The sequence below is a fragment of the Manis javanica genome, chromosome 12 (assembly GCF_040802235.1).
Source record: "Manis javanica isolate MJ-LG chromosome 12, MJ_LKY, whole genome shotgun sequence".
Taxonomy (NCBI): Eukaryota; Metazoa; Chordata; class Mammalia; order Pholidota; family Manidae; genus Manis; species Manis javanica.
In genome coordinates, this window is record NC_133167.1 from 44,456,314 (window position 1) to 44,472,970 (window position 16,657).

Genomic DNA, 16,657 nt, shown 5'->3' on the forward strand with positions numbered 1-16,657 from the left:
CCCTATCTAATCTCTCCTTTTAGCAAGATTATACATTCCTTGAGGGCATGCATGCATTTATTTGAGGATCCTCATAAAGCTTTCTATATTTCATAAGCATTTGATTTTGTGATTAAAAACTGGAGTACTGCATTATTATGGAGTACCACTTTTTAAAAAATCTCTCACTTACTTGCTACTGAAATAACAACACAAGACTTAAAGCTTTCTGACATATCTACTGCCTCCTGCAGTTTCCAGTGTTGGTCTTAAAAATGAGTAATTACGTGTTTTCTTTTCAGACTTTGTTTCAGGAGTTCCAAGAGCAGCAAGGACTTTGGGAATGGTAGGAAAATTAAAAGGTGTTTTTAAAAATTTATTGGGTATCTTATATTTTACTGTATCTCATATATTTTCATTTTTCCTATATAGGTTTATATTTATGATGGGAAAAACATGTCCTCCTTACACAATTTCACTGGTGAGCAGGTATGCTTTTAAAGTGTTGTGTGTTTTTTTTTTCACTTAGCAGTTTAACACCAGCATTTCCTAATGTCTGAAAACTTCTTCATGGCAATATCATAATGGTTTAGTATATAATATATAAGGAATACTGGTTTTATATTCAATATTATAAATATAAAATGAGCTTTAAAAAGTTCACCTTGGTTTTAACGATAACCAAAATAATTTGCATACGCAAAGCCTTTTGTAATTGCATATTATGGCTTGTTTTTGTTTTTTCAAGGAAATACTCAAATTGCACATGAACATGTCACACACACACACAACCACGGAAACTTTCTTTTACTATGCTGATGACATTAAAATTTCCTTTAAGGAATGATTTATGCCTTTTAATTTTACTAGATACAAAGCAAAGCATGGCAGAGGTGCGTGTATTATAGATACTATAAGTAAACTTCATTTGTGCATGAAATAAAACATTCTTTAGTTAAAAAGTCAAGTAGTACTAGACATCCTCTATATATAGTTATTTAATAATATCCTGTATTATATGTCTCAGAATTAAATGACAAGTTAGAAATGATAAAGGAAAAATTAACCAGTAGGTACAATAAAAACAAATGTCTCCTAGTTTGCAGATCCAGGATTCAAGTCCACTTATTGTTCAGTAGAGATTGTTGGGTTTCACGAGAGAAGTGATAGAATAAGGACTTGGACTGATGATAGTCCCTGGAAATCTCTTCCCATTTGTGTGGCAGTTTGAGTTGATGCACAGCATGGAGTGGCATGTAGTTGACAGGCCAGTAGGGTTGTGACAGGGGTGGTTATTCGTTTGTGTGGCTGTGACTTCTTCATGTCAGGCATCTTCTTGTGTGGGCTCTGGATCATGGTGCATGCATTCCGTGAGGCTTTCTATGTTCCCTCCAAGTTATTTTATGGGGGAAAAACATAAAATAGGACAGACCCTATTCACAAAGTTAGGACAGACCCAGGCTCTCCATACACCATTCATTTCAGTGGATTACCACTATAAATCTGGTGGCTCATTTATAAAATGGGGATACTGGTAACCTCTTCATGGGGTTGAAGTAAGAATCAAATATTACAGTCATGGTGGCCAGGTGAAACTTCCTCAGTAAATGTCTTTCTTCCTTTACACTTTCAGGCAGCCCAGGAAGAGTATTTATTCTGTTAGATTCTGGTCAACACATCAATATTTGATATACTTTATCATACATGCTGTCATCTTATAATTGAATACAGACTGTGCCTTTCTTTTTCTCAATCCTGCTATGTCAACCCAAAGTGGATAATGTAGGACCCTCCCTTACATTTCCTCCCGATAGCTCAGCTAATCAAATTTTGGAAGCTCTGCTAACTTTCCTCTCTTTGGTTTGTTGACTCATTTTTCACCTTAGTTCATCTTTAACTTGTCATCTCTCCTGGTTTTGCTTTGAATGTTGGGCTATCTTTAGAACTTTCCTTTTTCACATTATTTCCAGCCAGGCTGCTTTCTTTGTGATGACCAGCATTCTCCTATGGTGGGAGAGAGGACATTCCTTCTCCGTCCACTTATTAAGCCTGTCATAAACCCAGAAACATCCATACTATGTGTAATTCAAGAGCAGACCCACAGGAAGTCGTCATCAATTGAGATGTGAGACAAAATGAGCTCATTCCATATGGTCCCAAGCAGTAGTTGCTTTAGAGTAACCGGAGTTTCACATAGAGAGCACCAGTTGTGATCTGTTAATAATTATTATCTATTATCTTTATTGCATAGACTTCCATTTATAACTTCTTGGGCTCAATTAAAACATCTGTTTGTGCCTCTGCATCTTTCTGATAGTGTGTATCTGGCATCTTTTGGGTAGCAGAGAGGAAAGAATAGGTTAGGTCTAGGAAGGAGCATTGATTGTATTTGGACTTACATGGCATGTGTTGAAGACACTGAAATGGTAAACATGGGATATGTTTTGCCCAGAAAATAAACGAGCTTCATTATCTGATTGTCACTGTGTTGGTAGAGTAAACAAAAGAGAAGAAATTTAGATTGAAGCAGTATATGCACAGAAAACAATAGCCCTTTCTACTTGATAAACATACTACAAATATTAGTTGTCTGAAGTAGTTGGATGAAATGTAAACATTTCATTTTCATTTTGTTATACAGATGGCTGCATATTTTGGATTTTCTGTCGCTGCCACTGACATTAATGGGGATAAGTAAGTTTAAAAAATACTTCCAGAAACAGTTTTCCTTTCATGTTTATGAACGTTTTACTAAAACTAAGCATTTTTTTCTCAATTTTTATGTCCCCTCCTGGCTAATCTTTCTACTTAAGGAACCACTTTGAAGCAGCCTTATCAACTGCTAGAAAACTTCTGTGTTGTTCATAATTCCTTTCAATAGCTTTTATAATATGAAGGAATAAAGTGATTTTTGTGAATTACTTACAGTTTCTTAAATGTGTTGCAGAAAGGATTAAATTTGAAATGATCATTTTTTGCTTTGGTGTGGCTGTGAGAGATGTGGAAAGAGGGGGAAACTGACTTCTAATAAGAAAGGAAATGACTAATAATCAGATGGAATTTAATCATGCTTTAGTGAAAAATATTCTTTTCTTTTAGTTTTGCAGATGTGTTTATTGGAGCACCTCTCTTCATGGATCGTGGTTCTGACGGCAAACTCCAAGAAGTAGGGCAGGTCTCAGTGTCTCTGCAGAGAGCTTCGGGAGAATTCCAGACCACCAAGTTGAATGGGTTTGAGGTCTTCGCGAGGTTTGGCAGTGCCATAGCACCTTTGGGAGATCTGGACCAGGATGGCTTCAGTGGTAAGATCAGAGTTCAGCAACTGTGAGCCCCTCATTATCTGTGTCCAACTGTAAAATCCTGTACCCTCATCTGTAGAAGTTTATGTGAGCAGACCTCCTTCTGGAAAGGATTTGAGTGATAGTAGTGACATCTCCAGTTAAGTGACAGATTACTCTTTTTTTTTTTAACAATCGGAGCAAAAATTTCAAAACTCAATTCGTATTATTCATGCAGCCTCATTAGGTTTTTGGCTGCTTAATTTCTGAAAGGAAACCTGCATTCTGGGGAAGTCCAGGTGACCTGGTCATTTTCTGTCTCTGTCCTGCTTTGCAGGAGTGCCCTCTGCTGTCCATTTAGATACAAGTGTAAAAAATGCTTGGAGGCACATTGTCAAAGTGTTGCAAACTCTAAGGTATTAAAGGTATGATTTGCCATTAATAATTTTAAAGCCGTAAGTCTGTTATGGCTGTCTAAGTTATTCTAAGGGAAGTGATATCTCCCTTCATGGGGGCATATCAAAAGTATAATTGTTTTATAATAGTCCCATGTAATAATTTAATAAATAGCTGTAGATAAAAGATCAAAATTGGCTTTCACTACACAATAAAATATGTATTACAAATTGCCAAGTTTTTTTAAAAAGAATACTATTAAAAACCTTTCTAGAGACCACAAAATAGACAGTTGATAAACTCATACATTTAAATACATATAAATGATATATAAATGTATATTATAAATATACCAAGAGAATTTAACATAAATCAAATGGAACTCTGGTATAAAGTTCAAAATAGAACTTGAAAAGAATACCAGAGAACAGATCAAACCATTACTTATTGATAACAAAAGCTACCTTGCAAACACAGGGCCAAATGTGAGGTGCAACCTTGAATAAGTTTAATGAGCTCTTACTATAGCTGGGCGGAGAGCCTGGACAAGTTTACTGTCACTTTGTTTTGAGGATATTTTAGCCACTTTATAGAGCATCTTCTCAATATCCTGATCCAGCCAACATCTCAACCTGCTTTCTATATTTTCATTAAATGTATTATTTGTGAACATAACAATTCTAAACAACAGCTGAAAAACACTGATATTTTACGAAGAGACTTTACTGTTAGAGATACCGTAGAGGATAACTTTGTTCTCCCACAGTTTCTCCTAGGGTCTCACTGATTGTTCCAAATGGGAGATTGTGAATGTAATGTCTTCAGTGGAACTTGATCTAAGCCATATTTATATATGTATGCATAAACTCATAGTTTATATGTATGTATAGTTTATATTCAAAGTGAACTATTATAACCTGGGTCTTTTCTTTGTTCAGAGCTCATGAGATTTACCCTTTGTTATGCTGTTGCTCCTATATTCCTCCCTTCCACTTAATGCAAAAACCCTAGTTATCATCAAGAGAGATACTGAGAAAACAACAAGAAAGTTGCGTTCCACAGTTATGTGCCTTTTTTGCCAATACCCCTGCAGAAGGACAGAGGGGAAAAAAACATAGCAGAGAGCAACTGAAATGATCAAAGGAGGAAGTTATTTGAATGAAAAGTAGGACTCTCCAGACTGGACAGATATTATTAAGAGAAGATATTATTAAAATGTATGAAATAATGAAAATTTTAGAAAAGTTAAAGGTAATTTTTACTTAGTGATTTCTCGACATTAGAGCCATCTTCTGTTGGAAAATTGTATTTTAATAAATACTTAATGTATGTGGTCAATTTAGAAGTTATGCTTTTCTTTTGAAACTTAACAAAGGATAAAGAAGGACTCTCACATAACTTAAATGCTACTTTCTTTTTAAGGAAAATGGACTCTCAGTTGGTGCTTACTGCAGGCCAAGCACTGGACTGAGTACTAAGATAGAGCCTTTCCATGTCTTTAAGGAATTTAGCATCAGTAGAGGCAACTTTTATGTACAAGTGAACACTAGAATGTAATCATTGCAGTGTTTAAAATACCCCTGGGCATAACGGTCTTACATAAGAGATCAAAGTGTCTTTGATGTCTTAGAGGATGTCTAAGGAAATTGAGGGTGTTGGGAATGGCTGGTATCTCATAAAATGTTTTGTGGAGGAACCATAGAGTAAACACATAATGGGGAAATTCAGGTAATGATAAAGGCTGGGTTAAAATAAAATAAAAAAGGTCAAGGTAATGGGATAGAATGCCTACAGAGAGTGTGATCGAGAGGGGAGAGTCGAGAGGGGAGAGTCATTGTTTCATAGTGTGGCCAGGGAAGACTTCTCTGAGAAGATGACATTTGATCTATGATTTGGACAAACAGAAGAAGCAAAGCTTAGACCCCTGAGCCAGAGGCATTAAGGCAGAAGGAAAAGCAAGCATAAACCCAGAAATGGGAACTAGTTCAATGTGTTTAAGAAACAGAAGAAGGCCAGGATTGGTAGGAAGAGTGAGTAAGGGTAAGAAAGGGGAATGGGGGGCTGTGGAGTAAGGAGGGGAAGGAATGAGTGGACAAACCAGATAACATTTAGATGCTTTGGGAAACAGTGGAAAGATTTTTAAAGGGAGGTGATGTGATACTAACATTTGGCAATTTGGAGGAGAATGGAATATAGGGGCAAGAGTAGATAGAAGTGGTGCAATGTGAACTTTCTAACAGCAAACCTGTATTAAGATATCTCCATATACATAAGTACTAAGACTTCCTTATCTCTGCCCCGGGCTGCCTCCTCTCCTTTCTGCTTTCCTCCCCTTTCCCCTTCTTCCTGTTTTTACTTATCACCGTCTCTTTCCCCTTCCCCTCCTTTTTCCCCACAGATATTGCAATTGCTGCTCCATATGGAGGTGAAGATAAAAAAGGAATTGTTTATATTTTCAATGGGAGATCAACAGGCTTGAATTCGGTACCATCTCAAATCCTCGAAGGGAAGTGGGCTGCTCGGAGCATGCCACCAAGCTTTGGCTATTCAATGAAAGGGGCCACGGATATAGACAAAAATGGATATCCAGGTGCTTTCCTAGAAACACAGAAAGTTTCTTAGATTTTTTTACTCCTAATGGCAAATAGTCCTATTGCTCTCTTGACTTAATGTTATAAATCATTTCAGTTCAATATATTAAGTTTTGTGCAAGCCCCTACTGTACTCTTGTTACTAAAGGGGATTGAATCAAAGACAGCTCCATTTCCTGGGAGCTTCTAATGTAAAACACATACTCTGAGTTTTTCTTTTTTTTCTTTTTTAAGTCTGTAATGAAATGTCAGAGGAAAATACTGCAGAAGCATAAGCAAAAGTAAATGCTCATTCTAAGTTGTTAAATGTCAACAATTGTTTCTGTTGTTTTGAATGGTCTAGCAATTTTTTGGACTCGACTAATCATGATTTTTAAATCATATATTATCTCAATTTAAATCTCCCAGTAAGGTTGGTGAGGAATATAATCTAGCTCAGCTCATTATTATACCATTTTCTGGATAAGAAAAGAGATGGAGAAAAGTGATTTGCCCAACATTGCCCATTGGTTTGAGCCAACGCAGGAAGTGAGGACTTTTTTGGCTCTTAAATACTTTGGAGTATAATAATGGATCTGGGATCATAGTGGATCTATTCTGTAAATGAAATGCAGTGCAGAAAATGTGGATGACCTTTGTTGTTGAAACAGTTAATATGAACTCAATATAGATGTAGAAGAGCTTTTAGAAATGGGATTTGAGATTGATTTTTATATATGGTAGTATTATTTCAAGAGATTTTTGGTTATAAATGCAATATGTTTGTTACAGAACTTTTAGAAAACACAGCCAGGCATATGTCTGAATCTTTTTTTCCAGTGCATTCACACATTTTTTTAAAACAAAGTAGAATTATGTGTTATGCACTGTTACTGTTAAAACCATATTTTATTCACTTAAAGTATAAGACACATTTCCTATATTAATCATTCTTCTCCTAAAACATGAATTTTATGTTTTCCGTTCTATCAGATGACTGTGTTGTACCTTATTTAAGTATATTTGGGGCACTTATGTCCTTGTATATGATTCTCATGCAAACCCGTTTTTCCTTAGGATAAGAATTCTAGAATTGCTGTCAGATGTGTGCCTTTGTTTTTCTTTAAGGCTGTTGATACATACTGTCCAATTACAATCTCACTCCCTCCAAAAGAAGGCTTTGCAACTTTTTTAGTCACCAGTAGTGAGTGATCATTTTCCCACATTTGTGCCTACACGTGTTATCTTTTGTCACTTGTTACTTTTAAGATAACTTTAAACTGTGTGAGAGGTGGATAATGTTATTTTAATTTGAAGTTTTTGATTATTAGAATAAACAATTTTATTTGCATATATATATTTTGTGAATTTACTTCTTACATCTTTTTCTCTCCATTTCTATTGGAATATTATTTTTCTTTTCTCTCATTAATTTTATTTTATTTTACTTGTGAGAGTGCCTTAAATACTGAGGACATTAACTTCTTAACAGTTACAGGACATATTTCTCAGTTTGTCACACTTGCCTTTTTGGGCATGAAGAAGTTCTTAATTTTTATGTAACCTAATTTACCTGTCTGTATGGTTCCTCACATGCTTTTCTACTTAGAGAGGGCTTCCTCAAATACAGCTTGCGTTTACTGTGAGAAAACTCTGATTTCATTTTTTCTTCACTGAATCAGTTGTACCAGCTACATATGAAAACTAATTCATTCAGTTCTTATTGAGTTGAATGCTATCCGCTCTCATTCTAAATACTCTAAGTACATGTAATAATGTGCCTTTTTGGTTTTGTTTTGTTTTTGAAACAAAATGATTACATTTTTTTTTAAGTTTACAATGAAATTGTGAAATCCACAGGCACCTATACAGCTTTGTATATGTGTATTTGTGTGGTATTTACTTATTATTGCTGATTTTGACTAAGTATCCATCAAAAAGATTCATGTCTGATTGGTTGAAAGATTCATTTTATGATGAGCATTTGCCTTTGTTGGTAGATTATTTGGAGCTTTTGCATACTTTAACCTTTTAAGTGTTATCTTTTAACCAACCACATAATAGGGAATAGTTTTAAGACTTCTCTCTAAATCTTTATTATATGCACTGAAAGTTTTATAAGATGGTATGTGAATTTTAAAAACCACAGTAATTGTTATTATTAACATGCTTTTCCTACTCTCTTTTAAGACCTCATTGTAGGAGCTTTTGGTGTAGACAGAGCTGTATTATACAGGTGAGTGTGTTTCCATATCCTGTAATATAGGAATATTCTGAATTATTTGAAAGTTTTATAGTTAAGCACCACTGTTTGAATTTCAGTTTAGTTTTCTTTAAGTAATGACAAAATTTGTTCTTTCTCTTCAAGATTTGCTATAGGAAAGTAGTAAGGCAGGTATAAGTAGATCCTTAACTAAAGAAAGCAGTAGATTTTTAATTTAGAAAAACACTCAAAGTTGTCCCTCTTTGTTCTTTAAATTCTGTTCAAAGATATCTTTGTTTTAAGTCACTCTTTAAAAATTGTGAGTTTACATTTTTCTCTAAGAGGCAAGAAATTAACTTGGTGTTTGTGCCACAGTATTCTGTGACCACAAGGGCAATATTAATGTCTCCCAAAATGAGCATTTTCATTAAAGCAATATACATAAATCCAGATTCATAGGTATTTCCAGTTATTCCCCATATTCCTCAATAACTCATGCCTTAGAATACTTCTGGCATCCCAAGTAGATTAAGGTATTCACTCTTCTGTGGACTGCATTTATGCACGGTGGAACACCTAACCTTGGCACCACGTAATGGAGTCTACGGTGGGTCAAGCTGATGGTGGCTCTCGGGGCAGTGTGTGTCCATACAGATTCCTGGGTTTATCATGATGACACAGCCACACTGACCCGAGACCACTGTATTTTTGTACAGAGTTTAACCCTGTGCGTCTGAACTCTGGAAAACTGTGTTTAATTTATTGTTTGACTTTTTTTTTTTTTTAGAAGGCATCTCTCATATTTATTGATCAAATGGTTGTTAACAACAATAAAATTCTGTATAGGGGAGTCAATGCTCAATGCACAATCATTAATCCACCCCAAGCCTAACTTTCATCAGTCTCCAATCTTCTGAAGCATAACGAACAAGTTCTTACATGGTGAACAAATTCTTACATAGTGAATAAGTTCTTACACGGTGAACAGTACAAGGGCAGTCATCACAAAAACTTTTGGTTTTGATCACTCATTATGAACTATAAACAATCAGGTCAAATATGAATATTCATTTGATTTTTATACTTGATTTATATGTGAATCCCACATTTCTCCCTTTATTAGTATTATTCTTATTATTTTTAAATAAAATGCTGAAGTGGTAGGTAGATGCAAGATAAAGGTAGAAAACATAGTTTAGTGTTGTAAGAAAGCAAATGTAGATGATCAGGTGTGTGCCTGTAGACTATGTGTTAATCCAAGCTAGACAAGGGCAATAATACATCCACGGATGCAGAAGATTTCTCTCAAAAAACAGGGGGGGTGAGGTTCTAAGCCTCACCTCTGTTGATCCCTAATTTCTCACCTGATGGCCCCCCTGCGACTGTGCCTGTCTTAGGTTGTTCCTCCCTTGAGGAATCTTACCCGTCTCTGGCTAACCAGTCATCTTCCAGGGCCATACAGGGACATGTAAAGTTGGTAAGTGAGAGAGAAGCCATATTGTTTGACAAGGTTAGCTTTTTACTTCTTTGCAGGTTTATGCCCTGTGGCTTCTATGCCCAGCATTTGTCTTGAGGTATCTTTACCACTTAGAGGAGTTATGATACTCGGTGAATTCGATATGAGGCACGAATTCTATTTAAGGGTTGTAATTAGGAAGGAAGGAGAAAAGCTATAGAGGTAGCAGACAGAAGAAAACATGGGAAGATTGATTATTTCTTTGACATATCTTCTTGTAGAGTAACTTAAGCATGTATAGGTTTTAAACTACTAATTAAATTGCGCACAGACATTAATATAATAGGAATACAGTTACATAACCAAAGCAGATCTATAATTACCAGCCATCTCCAGTGAAGCCAAGAAAACCAATTAGGCACCCTAGGCATTTGTGAAAATTTGTCTATGATATAATGGATATTGTCCAACTATACTTGAACAGTCTGAGAGAAATCAGACAAATTAAAACAACCCATTCCTGGGAACTGTTCACATCCCATATGTTCTTTTAATAGTAGATAGTCTGTAGTTGTAAGATTTTGGAGCACTACAACTTGCACTTCTCCTAATTCTTGGTTGAGTTCCAACAGTATAGATCCAGTCAAATTTGTTGTTTTACTGTATGCACAGGCCAGCTTACATATCTACTTCTTTATTCCAATGGCAACTCCAGGAACCGGTGGGATGAATGCAGCCACAACTGCAGCATCACCTGGATCTTTGTTGAGGTTTTTTGATGATCATCTTCTGGTATGACTCTTCCAGAGAGTGCTGATGTTGGAAGTTCTTCTTCATATCGTATCTTAGTTCATTTTCTGGGTAGCCAAATTAGGCTTTGATCCTCTGTATAAACACAAACAGACCGTTTGCCCACACTTTGATATGCCCTTTATACCATTGTGTAGAACTCATTGGAGGTCAACACACAGGAACTGTTAGTCCATTCTTGGGTTCTGTGATTCCACTGCTGTTTTGTTCCTTCAGTTTTTCCTTTGTTCTTATACTCCACAGATGAGTGAAATCATTTGGTATTTCTCTTTCTCCGCTTGGCTTATTTCACTGAGCATAATACCCTCCAGGTCCATCCATTGTTGTTGCAAATGGTAGGATTTGACCTCTTCTTATGGCTGAGTAGTATTCCATTGTGTATATGTACCACATCTTCTTTATCCATTCATCTACCAATGGACATTTAGACTGCTTCCAATTCTTGGCTATTGTAAATAGTGCTGCGATAAACAGAAGGGTGCATCTGTCTTTCTCAAACTTGATTGCTGCGTTCTTAGGGTAAATTCCTAAGAGTGGAATTCCTGGGTCAAATGGTAAGTCTGTTTTGAGCATTATGATGAATCTCCATACTGCTTTCCACAATGGTTGAACTAATTTACATTCCCACCAGCAGTGTAGGAGGGTTCCCCTTTCTCCACAGCATCGCCAACATTTCTTCTTGTTTGTCTTTTGGATGGCAGCCATCCTTACTTGTGTGAGGTGATATCTCATTGTAGTTTTAATTTACATTTCTCTGATAATTAGTGATGTGGAGCATCTTTTCATGTGTCTATTGGCCATCTGTATTTCTTTTTTGGAGAACTGTCTGTTCAGTTCCTCTGCCCATTTTTTAATTGGATTATTTGATTTTTGTTTGTTGAGGTGTGTGAGCTCTTTATATATTTTGGACGTCAAGCCTTTATCTGATCTGTCATTTACAAATATATTCTCCCATACTGTAGGTTTCCCTTTTGTTCAATTGATGGTGTCTTTTGCTGTACAGAAGCTTTTCAGATTAATATAGTCCCACTTGTTCATTTTTGCTGTTGTTTTCCTTGCCCGGGGAGATATGTTCAAGAAGAGGTCACTCATGTTTATGTCTAAGAGGTTTTTGCCTATGTTTTTTTCCAAGAGTTTAATGGTTTCATGACTTACATTCAGGTCTTTGATCCATTTTGAATTTACTTTTGTGTATGGGGTTAGACAATGGTCCAGTTTCATTCTCCTACATGTAGCTGTCCAGTTTTGCCAGCACCATCTGTTGAAGAGACTGTCATTTTGCCATTGTATGTCCATGGCTCCTTTATCAAATATTAATTGACCATATATGTTTGGGTTAATGTCTGGAGTCTCTAGTCTGTTCCACTGGTCTGTGGCTCTGTTCTTGTGCCAGTACCAATTGTCTTGATTACTATGGCTTTATAGTAGAGCTTGAAGTTGGGGAGTGAGATCCCCCTACTTTATTCTTCTTTCCAGGATTGCTTTGGCTATTCGGGGTCTTTGGTGTTTCCATATGAATTTTTGAATGATTTGTTCCAGTTCATTGAAGAATGTTGCTGGTAATTTGATAGGGGTTGCATCAAATCTGTATATTGCTTTGGGCAGGGTGGCCATTTTGATGATATTGATTCTTCCTAGCCATGAGCATGGGATGAGTTTCCATTTGTTAGTGTCCCCTTTAATTTCTCTTAAGAGAGACTTGTAGTTTTTAGAGTATAGGTCATTTACTTCTTTGGTTAGATTTATTCCTAGGTATTTTATTCTTTTTGATGCAATTGTGAATGGAATTGTTTTCCTGATTTCTCTTTCTATTGGTTCATTGTTAGTGTATAGGGAAGCCACAGATTTCTGTGTGTTAATTTTGTATCCTGCAACTTTGCTGTATTCCGATATCAGTTCTAGTAGTTTTGGAGTGGAGTCTTTAGGGTTTTTTATGTACAATATCATGTCGTCTTCAAATAGTGACAGTTTAACTTCTTCTTTACCAATTTGGCTTCCTTGTATTTCTTTGTTTTGTCTGATTGCCGTGGCTGGGACCTCCAGTACTATGTTAAATAACAGTGGGGAGAGTGGGCATCCCTGTCTTGTTCCCGATCTCAGAGGAAGTGCTTTCAGCTTCTCGCTGTTCAGTATAATTCTGGCTGTGGGTTTATCATATATGGCCTTTATTATGTTGAGGTACTTGCCCTCTATTCCCATTTTGCTGAGAGTTTTTATCATGAATGGATGTTGAATTTTGTCAAATGCTTTTTCAGCATGTATGGAGATGATCATGTGGTTTTTGTCTTTCTTTTTGTTGATGTGGTGGATGATGTTGATGGATTTTTGAATGTTGTACCATCCTTGCATCCCTGGGATGAATCCCACTTGGTCATGGTGTATGATCCTTTTGATATGCTGTTGAATTCTGTTTGCTAATAGTTTACTGAGTATTTTTGCATCTACATTCATCAGGCATATTGGTCTGTAATTTTCTTTTTTGGTGGGGTCTTTGCCTGGTTTTGGTATTAGGGTGATGTTGGCTTCATAGAATGAGTTTGGGAGTATTCCCTCCTCTTCTATTTTTTGGCAAACTTTAAGGAAAATGGGTATTATGTCTTCTCTGTATGTCTGATAAAATTCCGAGGTAAATCCATCTAGTCTGGGCGTTTGGTTCCTAGGTAGTTTTTTGATTACCGCTTCAATTTCTTTGCTCGTAATTGGTTTGTTTAAATTTTGTGTTTCTTCCTTGGTCAGTCTTGGAAGGTTGTATTTTTCTAAGAAGTTTTCCATTTCTTCTAGGTTTTCCAGCTTATTAACATATAGGTTTTCATAGTATTCTCTAATAATTCTTCGTATTTCTATGGGGTCTTTCATGATTTTTCCTTTCTTGTTTCTGATTCTGTTCATGTATGCTGATTCTCTTTTTCTCTTAATAAGTCTGGGTAAAGGCTTATCTATATTGTTCATTTTCTCAAAGAACCAGCTATTGGTTTCATTGATTTTTGCTATTGTTTTATTCTTCTCAATTTTGTTTATTTCTTCTCTGATCTTTATTATGTCCCTCCTTCTGCTGACTTTAGGCCTCATTTGTTCTTCTTTTTCCAATTTCGATAATTGTGATGTTAGACTATTCATTTGGGATTGTTTTTCCTTCTTCAAGTGTGCCTGGTACACTATATACTTTCCTCTTAGGACTGCTTTTGCTGCGTTCCACAGAAGTTGGGGCTTTGTGTTGTTGTTGTCATTTGTTTCTATATATTCCTTGATCTCCATTTTAATTTGTTGTTCCATTGATTATTTAAGAGCATGTTGTTAAGCCTCCATGTGTTTGTGAGCCTTTTTGTTTTCTTTGTAGAACTTATTTCTACTTTTATACCTTTGTGGTCTGAAAAATTGGTTGGTAGAATTTGAATATTTTGGATTTTGCTGACGCTTTTTTTGTGGGCTTGTATGTGGTCTATTCAGTAGAATGTTCCATGTGTACTTGAGAAGAATGTATATCCTGTTGCTTTTAGATGTAGAGTTCTATAAATATCTATAAGGTCCATCTATTCTACTGTGTTGTTCAGTGCCTCCGTGTCCTTACTTATTTTCTGCCTGGTGGATCTATCCTTTGGGGTGAGTGGTGTGTTGAAGTCTCCTTAAATGAGTGCATTGCAGTCTGTTTCCCCTTTAGTTCTGTTAGTATTTGTTTCACATATGCTGGTGCTCCTGTGTTGGTTGCATATATATTTAGAATGGTTATATCCTCTTGTTGGACTGAGCCCTTTATCATTATGTAGTTTCCTTCTTTATCTAGTTAGTTTCTTTGTTTTGAAGTCTATTTTGTCTGATATTAGTGCTGCTACCCCTGCTTTCTTCTCGCTGTTGTTTGCCTGAAATATGTTTTTCCATCCCTTGACTTTTAGTCTGTGCATGTCTTTGGGTTTGAAGTGAGTTTCTTGTAAGCAGCATATAGATGGGTCTTGATTTTTTTGTCCATTCTATTACTCTGTGTCTTTTGATTGGTGCACTAAGTCCATTTACATTTAGGGTGACTATTGAGAGATATGTACTTATTGCCATTGCAGTCTTTAAATTCGTGTTTACCAAAGGTTCAAGGTTAGCCTCTTTAGTATCTTACTGCCTAACTTAGTTCGCTTATTGAGCTGTTATATACACTGTCTGGAGATTCTTTTCTTCTCTCCCTTCTTATTCCTCCTCCTCCATTCTTCATATGTTGGGTGTTCTGTTCTGTGCTCTTTCTAGGAGTGCTCCCATCTAGAGCAGTCCCTGTAAGATGCCCTGTAGAGGTGGTTTGTGGGAAGCAGATTCCCTCAGCTTTTGTTTGTCTGGGAATTACTTAATCCCACCATCATATTTAAATAATAGTCATGCTGGATACAGTATCCTTGGTTCAAGGCCCTTCTGTTTCATCGCATTAAATATATCATGCCATTCTCTTCTGGCCTGTAGGGTTTCTGTTGAGAAGTCTGATGTTAGCCTGATGGGTTTTTCTTTATAGGTAACCTTTTTCTCTCTAGCTGCCTTTAAAACTCTTTCTTTGTCCTTGATCTTTGCCACTTTAATTATTATATGTCTTGGTGTTGTCCTCCTTGGATCCCTTCTGTTGGGGGTTCTGTGTATTTCCGTGGTCTGTTCGATTATTTCCTCCCCCAGTTTGGGCCAGTTTTCAGCAATTATTTCTTCAAAGTCACTTTCCTTCCCTTTTCCTCTCTTCTTCTGGTACCCCTATAATATGGATATTGTTACTTTTGGATTGGTCACACAGTTATCTTAATATTGTTTCATTCCTGGAGATCCTTTTATCTCTCTCTATGTCTGCTTCTATGCGTTCCTGTTCTCTGGTTTCAGTTCCATCAATGGCCTTTTGCATCTTATCCATTCTGCTTATAAATCCTTCCAGAGTTTGTTTCATTTCCGTAATCTCGTTTCTGGCATCTGTGATCTCCCTCCGGACTTCATCCCATTTCTCTTGCGTATTTCTCTGCATCTCCATCAGCATGTTTATGATTTTCATTTTGAATTCTTTGTCAGGAAGACTGGTTAGGTCTGTCTCCTTCTCTGGTGTCTCTGTGATCTTGGTTTGCCTGTAATTTTGTCTCTTCCTGGTGATAGGAATAGTTTGCAGAGTTGGCACTAGTGACTGCTGAAAGAACTTCCCTTCTTGTTGTTTTGTGGTCTTCCTCTCCTGGGAGAATAGCGACCTCCAGTGGCTTATGCTGGGTAGCTGCGCGCAGACAGGGCTTCTGCTTCCTGCCTGGCTGCTATGGAGTTTGTCTCTGCTGTTGCAGTGGGCGTGGCCTGGCACTGGCCGCTGCTGCAAAGTGGTGGAGTTGCGTTGGAGGGGTGCTGCCGGGAGGCTATTTATCTCCGTAGGGGGCCTCCGTGCTCCCTGCATCCCAGGCGATTTGAGTGCCCAGAGATGCCCGGATTCCCTACCTCTGGACTAAGTGTCCCGCCCTGCTCCTTTAAGACTTCCAAAAAGCACTTGCCAAAACAAAACAATGACCACCAAAGAAAAAAAAAAATGGCCGCTTATTTTTCTTTATTCTCCGGTGCCAGCGTCGGGCACCTGCTCACCGGTATTGCTGCCCTGTTTCCCTAGTATTGGGGTCCCTATCCCTTTAAGACTTCCAAAAAGCGCTCACCAAAACAAAACAACAACAACAACAACAAAAAAAAGATGTCCGCTAGCTTTTCTTTTGTTCTCCGGCGCCAGTCTCCGATACCCGCTCGCCAGTCTTTGTTCCCTGTTTCCCTAGTGTTGGGGTCCCTGTCCCTTTAAGACCTCCAAAAAGCACTCACCACAACAAAACAACAACAACAAAAATAAAAATAAAAATAAATAAAAAGATGGCCGCTCACTTTTCTTTTGTCCTCCAGTGCCAGCCTCCGGTACCTGCTCACTGTTCTTGCTGCCCTGTTTCCCTAGTATCCAGGGCCCCGCGCATGCACTGTGTCTGCTCTCTGGTCCAGATGG

General features: G+C 37.1%; 1 protein-coding gene across 4 annotated transcripts in view; it reads left to right on the forward strand.

Moving 5' to 3' along the window:
• Window positions 1-16,657, forward strand: part of ITGAV (integrin subunit alpha V) — a 104,690-nt gene that overhangs the window by 59,351 nt on the left and 28,682 nt on the right. For all 4 annotated transcript variants that reach the window (XM_037000245.2, XM_037000244.2, XM_037000243.2 and 1 more), the window contains 6 exons: window positions 282-325; window positions 412-468; window positions 2,621-2,673; window positions 3,079-3,281; window positions 6,052-6,243; window positions 8,414-8,459. In XM_037000245.2, coding sequence (XP_036856140.1) covers window positions 282-325; window positions 412-468; window positions 2,621-2,673; window positions 3,079-3,281; window positions 6,052-6,243; window positions 8,414-8,459 — 595 coding nt within the window. The remainder of the gene's footprint in view (window positions 1-281; window positions 326-411; window positions 469-2,620; window positions 2,674-3,078; window positions 3,282-6,051; window positions 6,244-8,413; window positions 8,460-16,657) is intronic.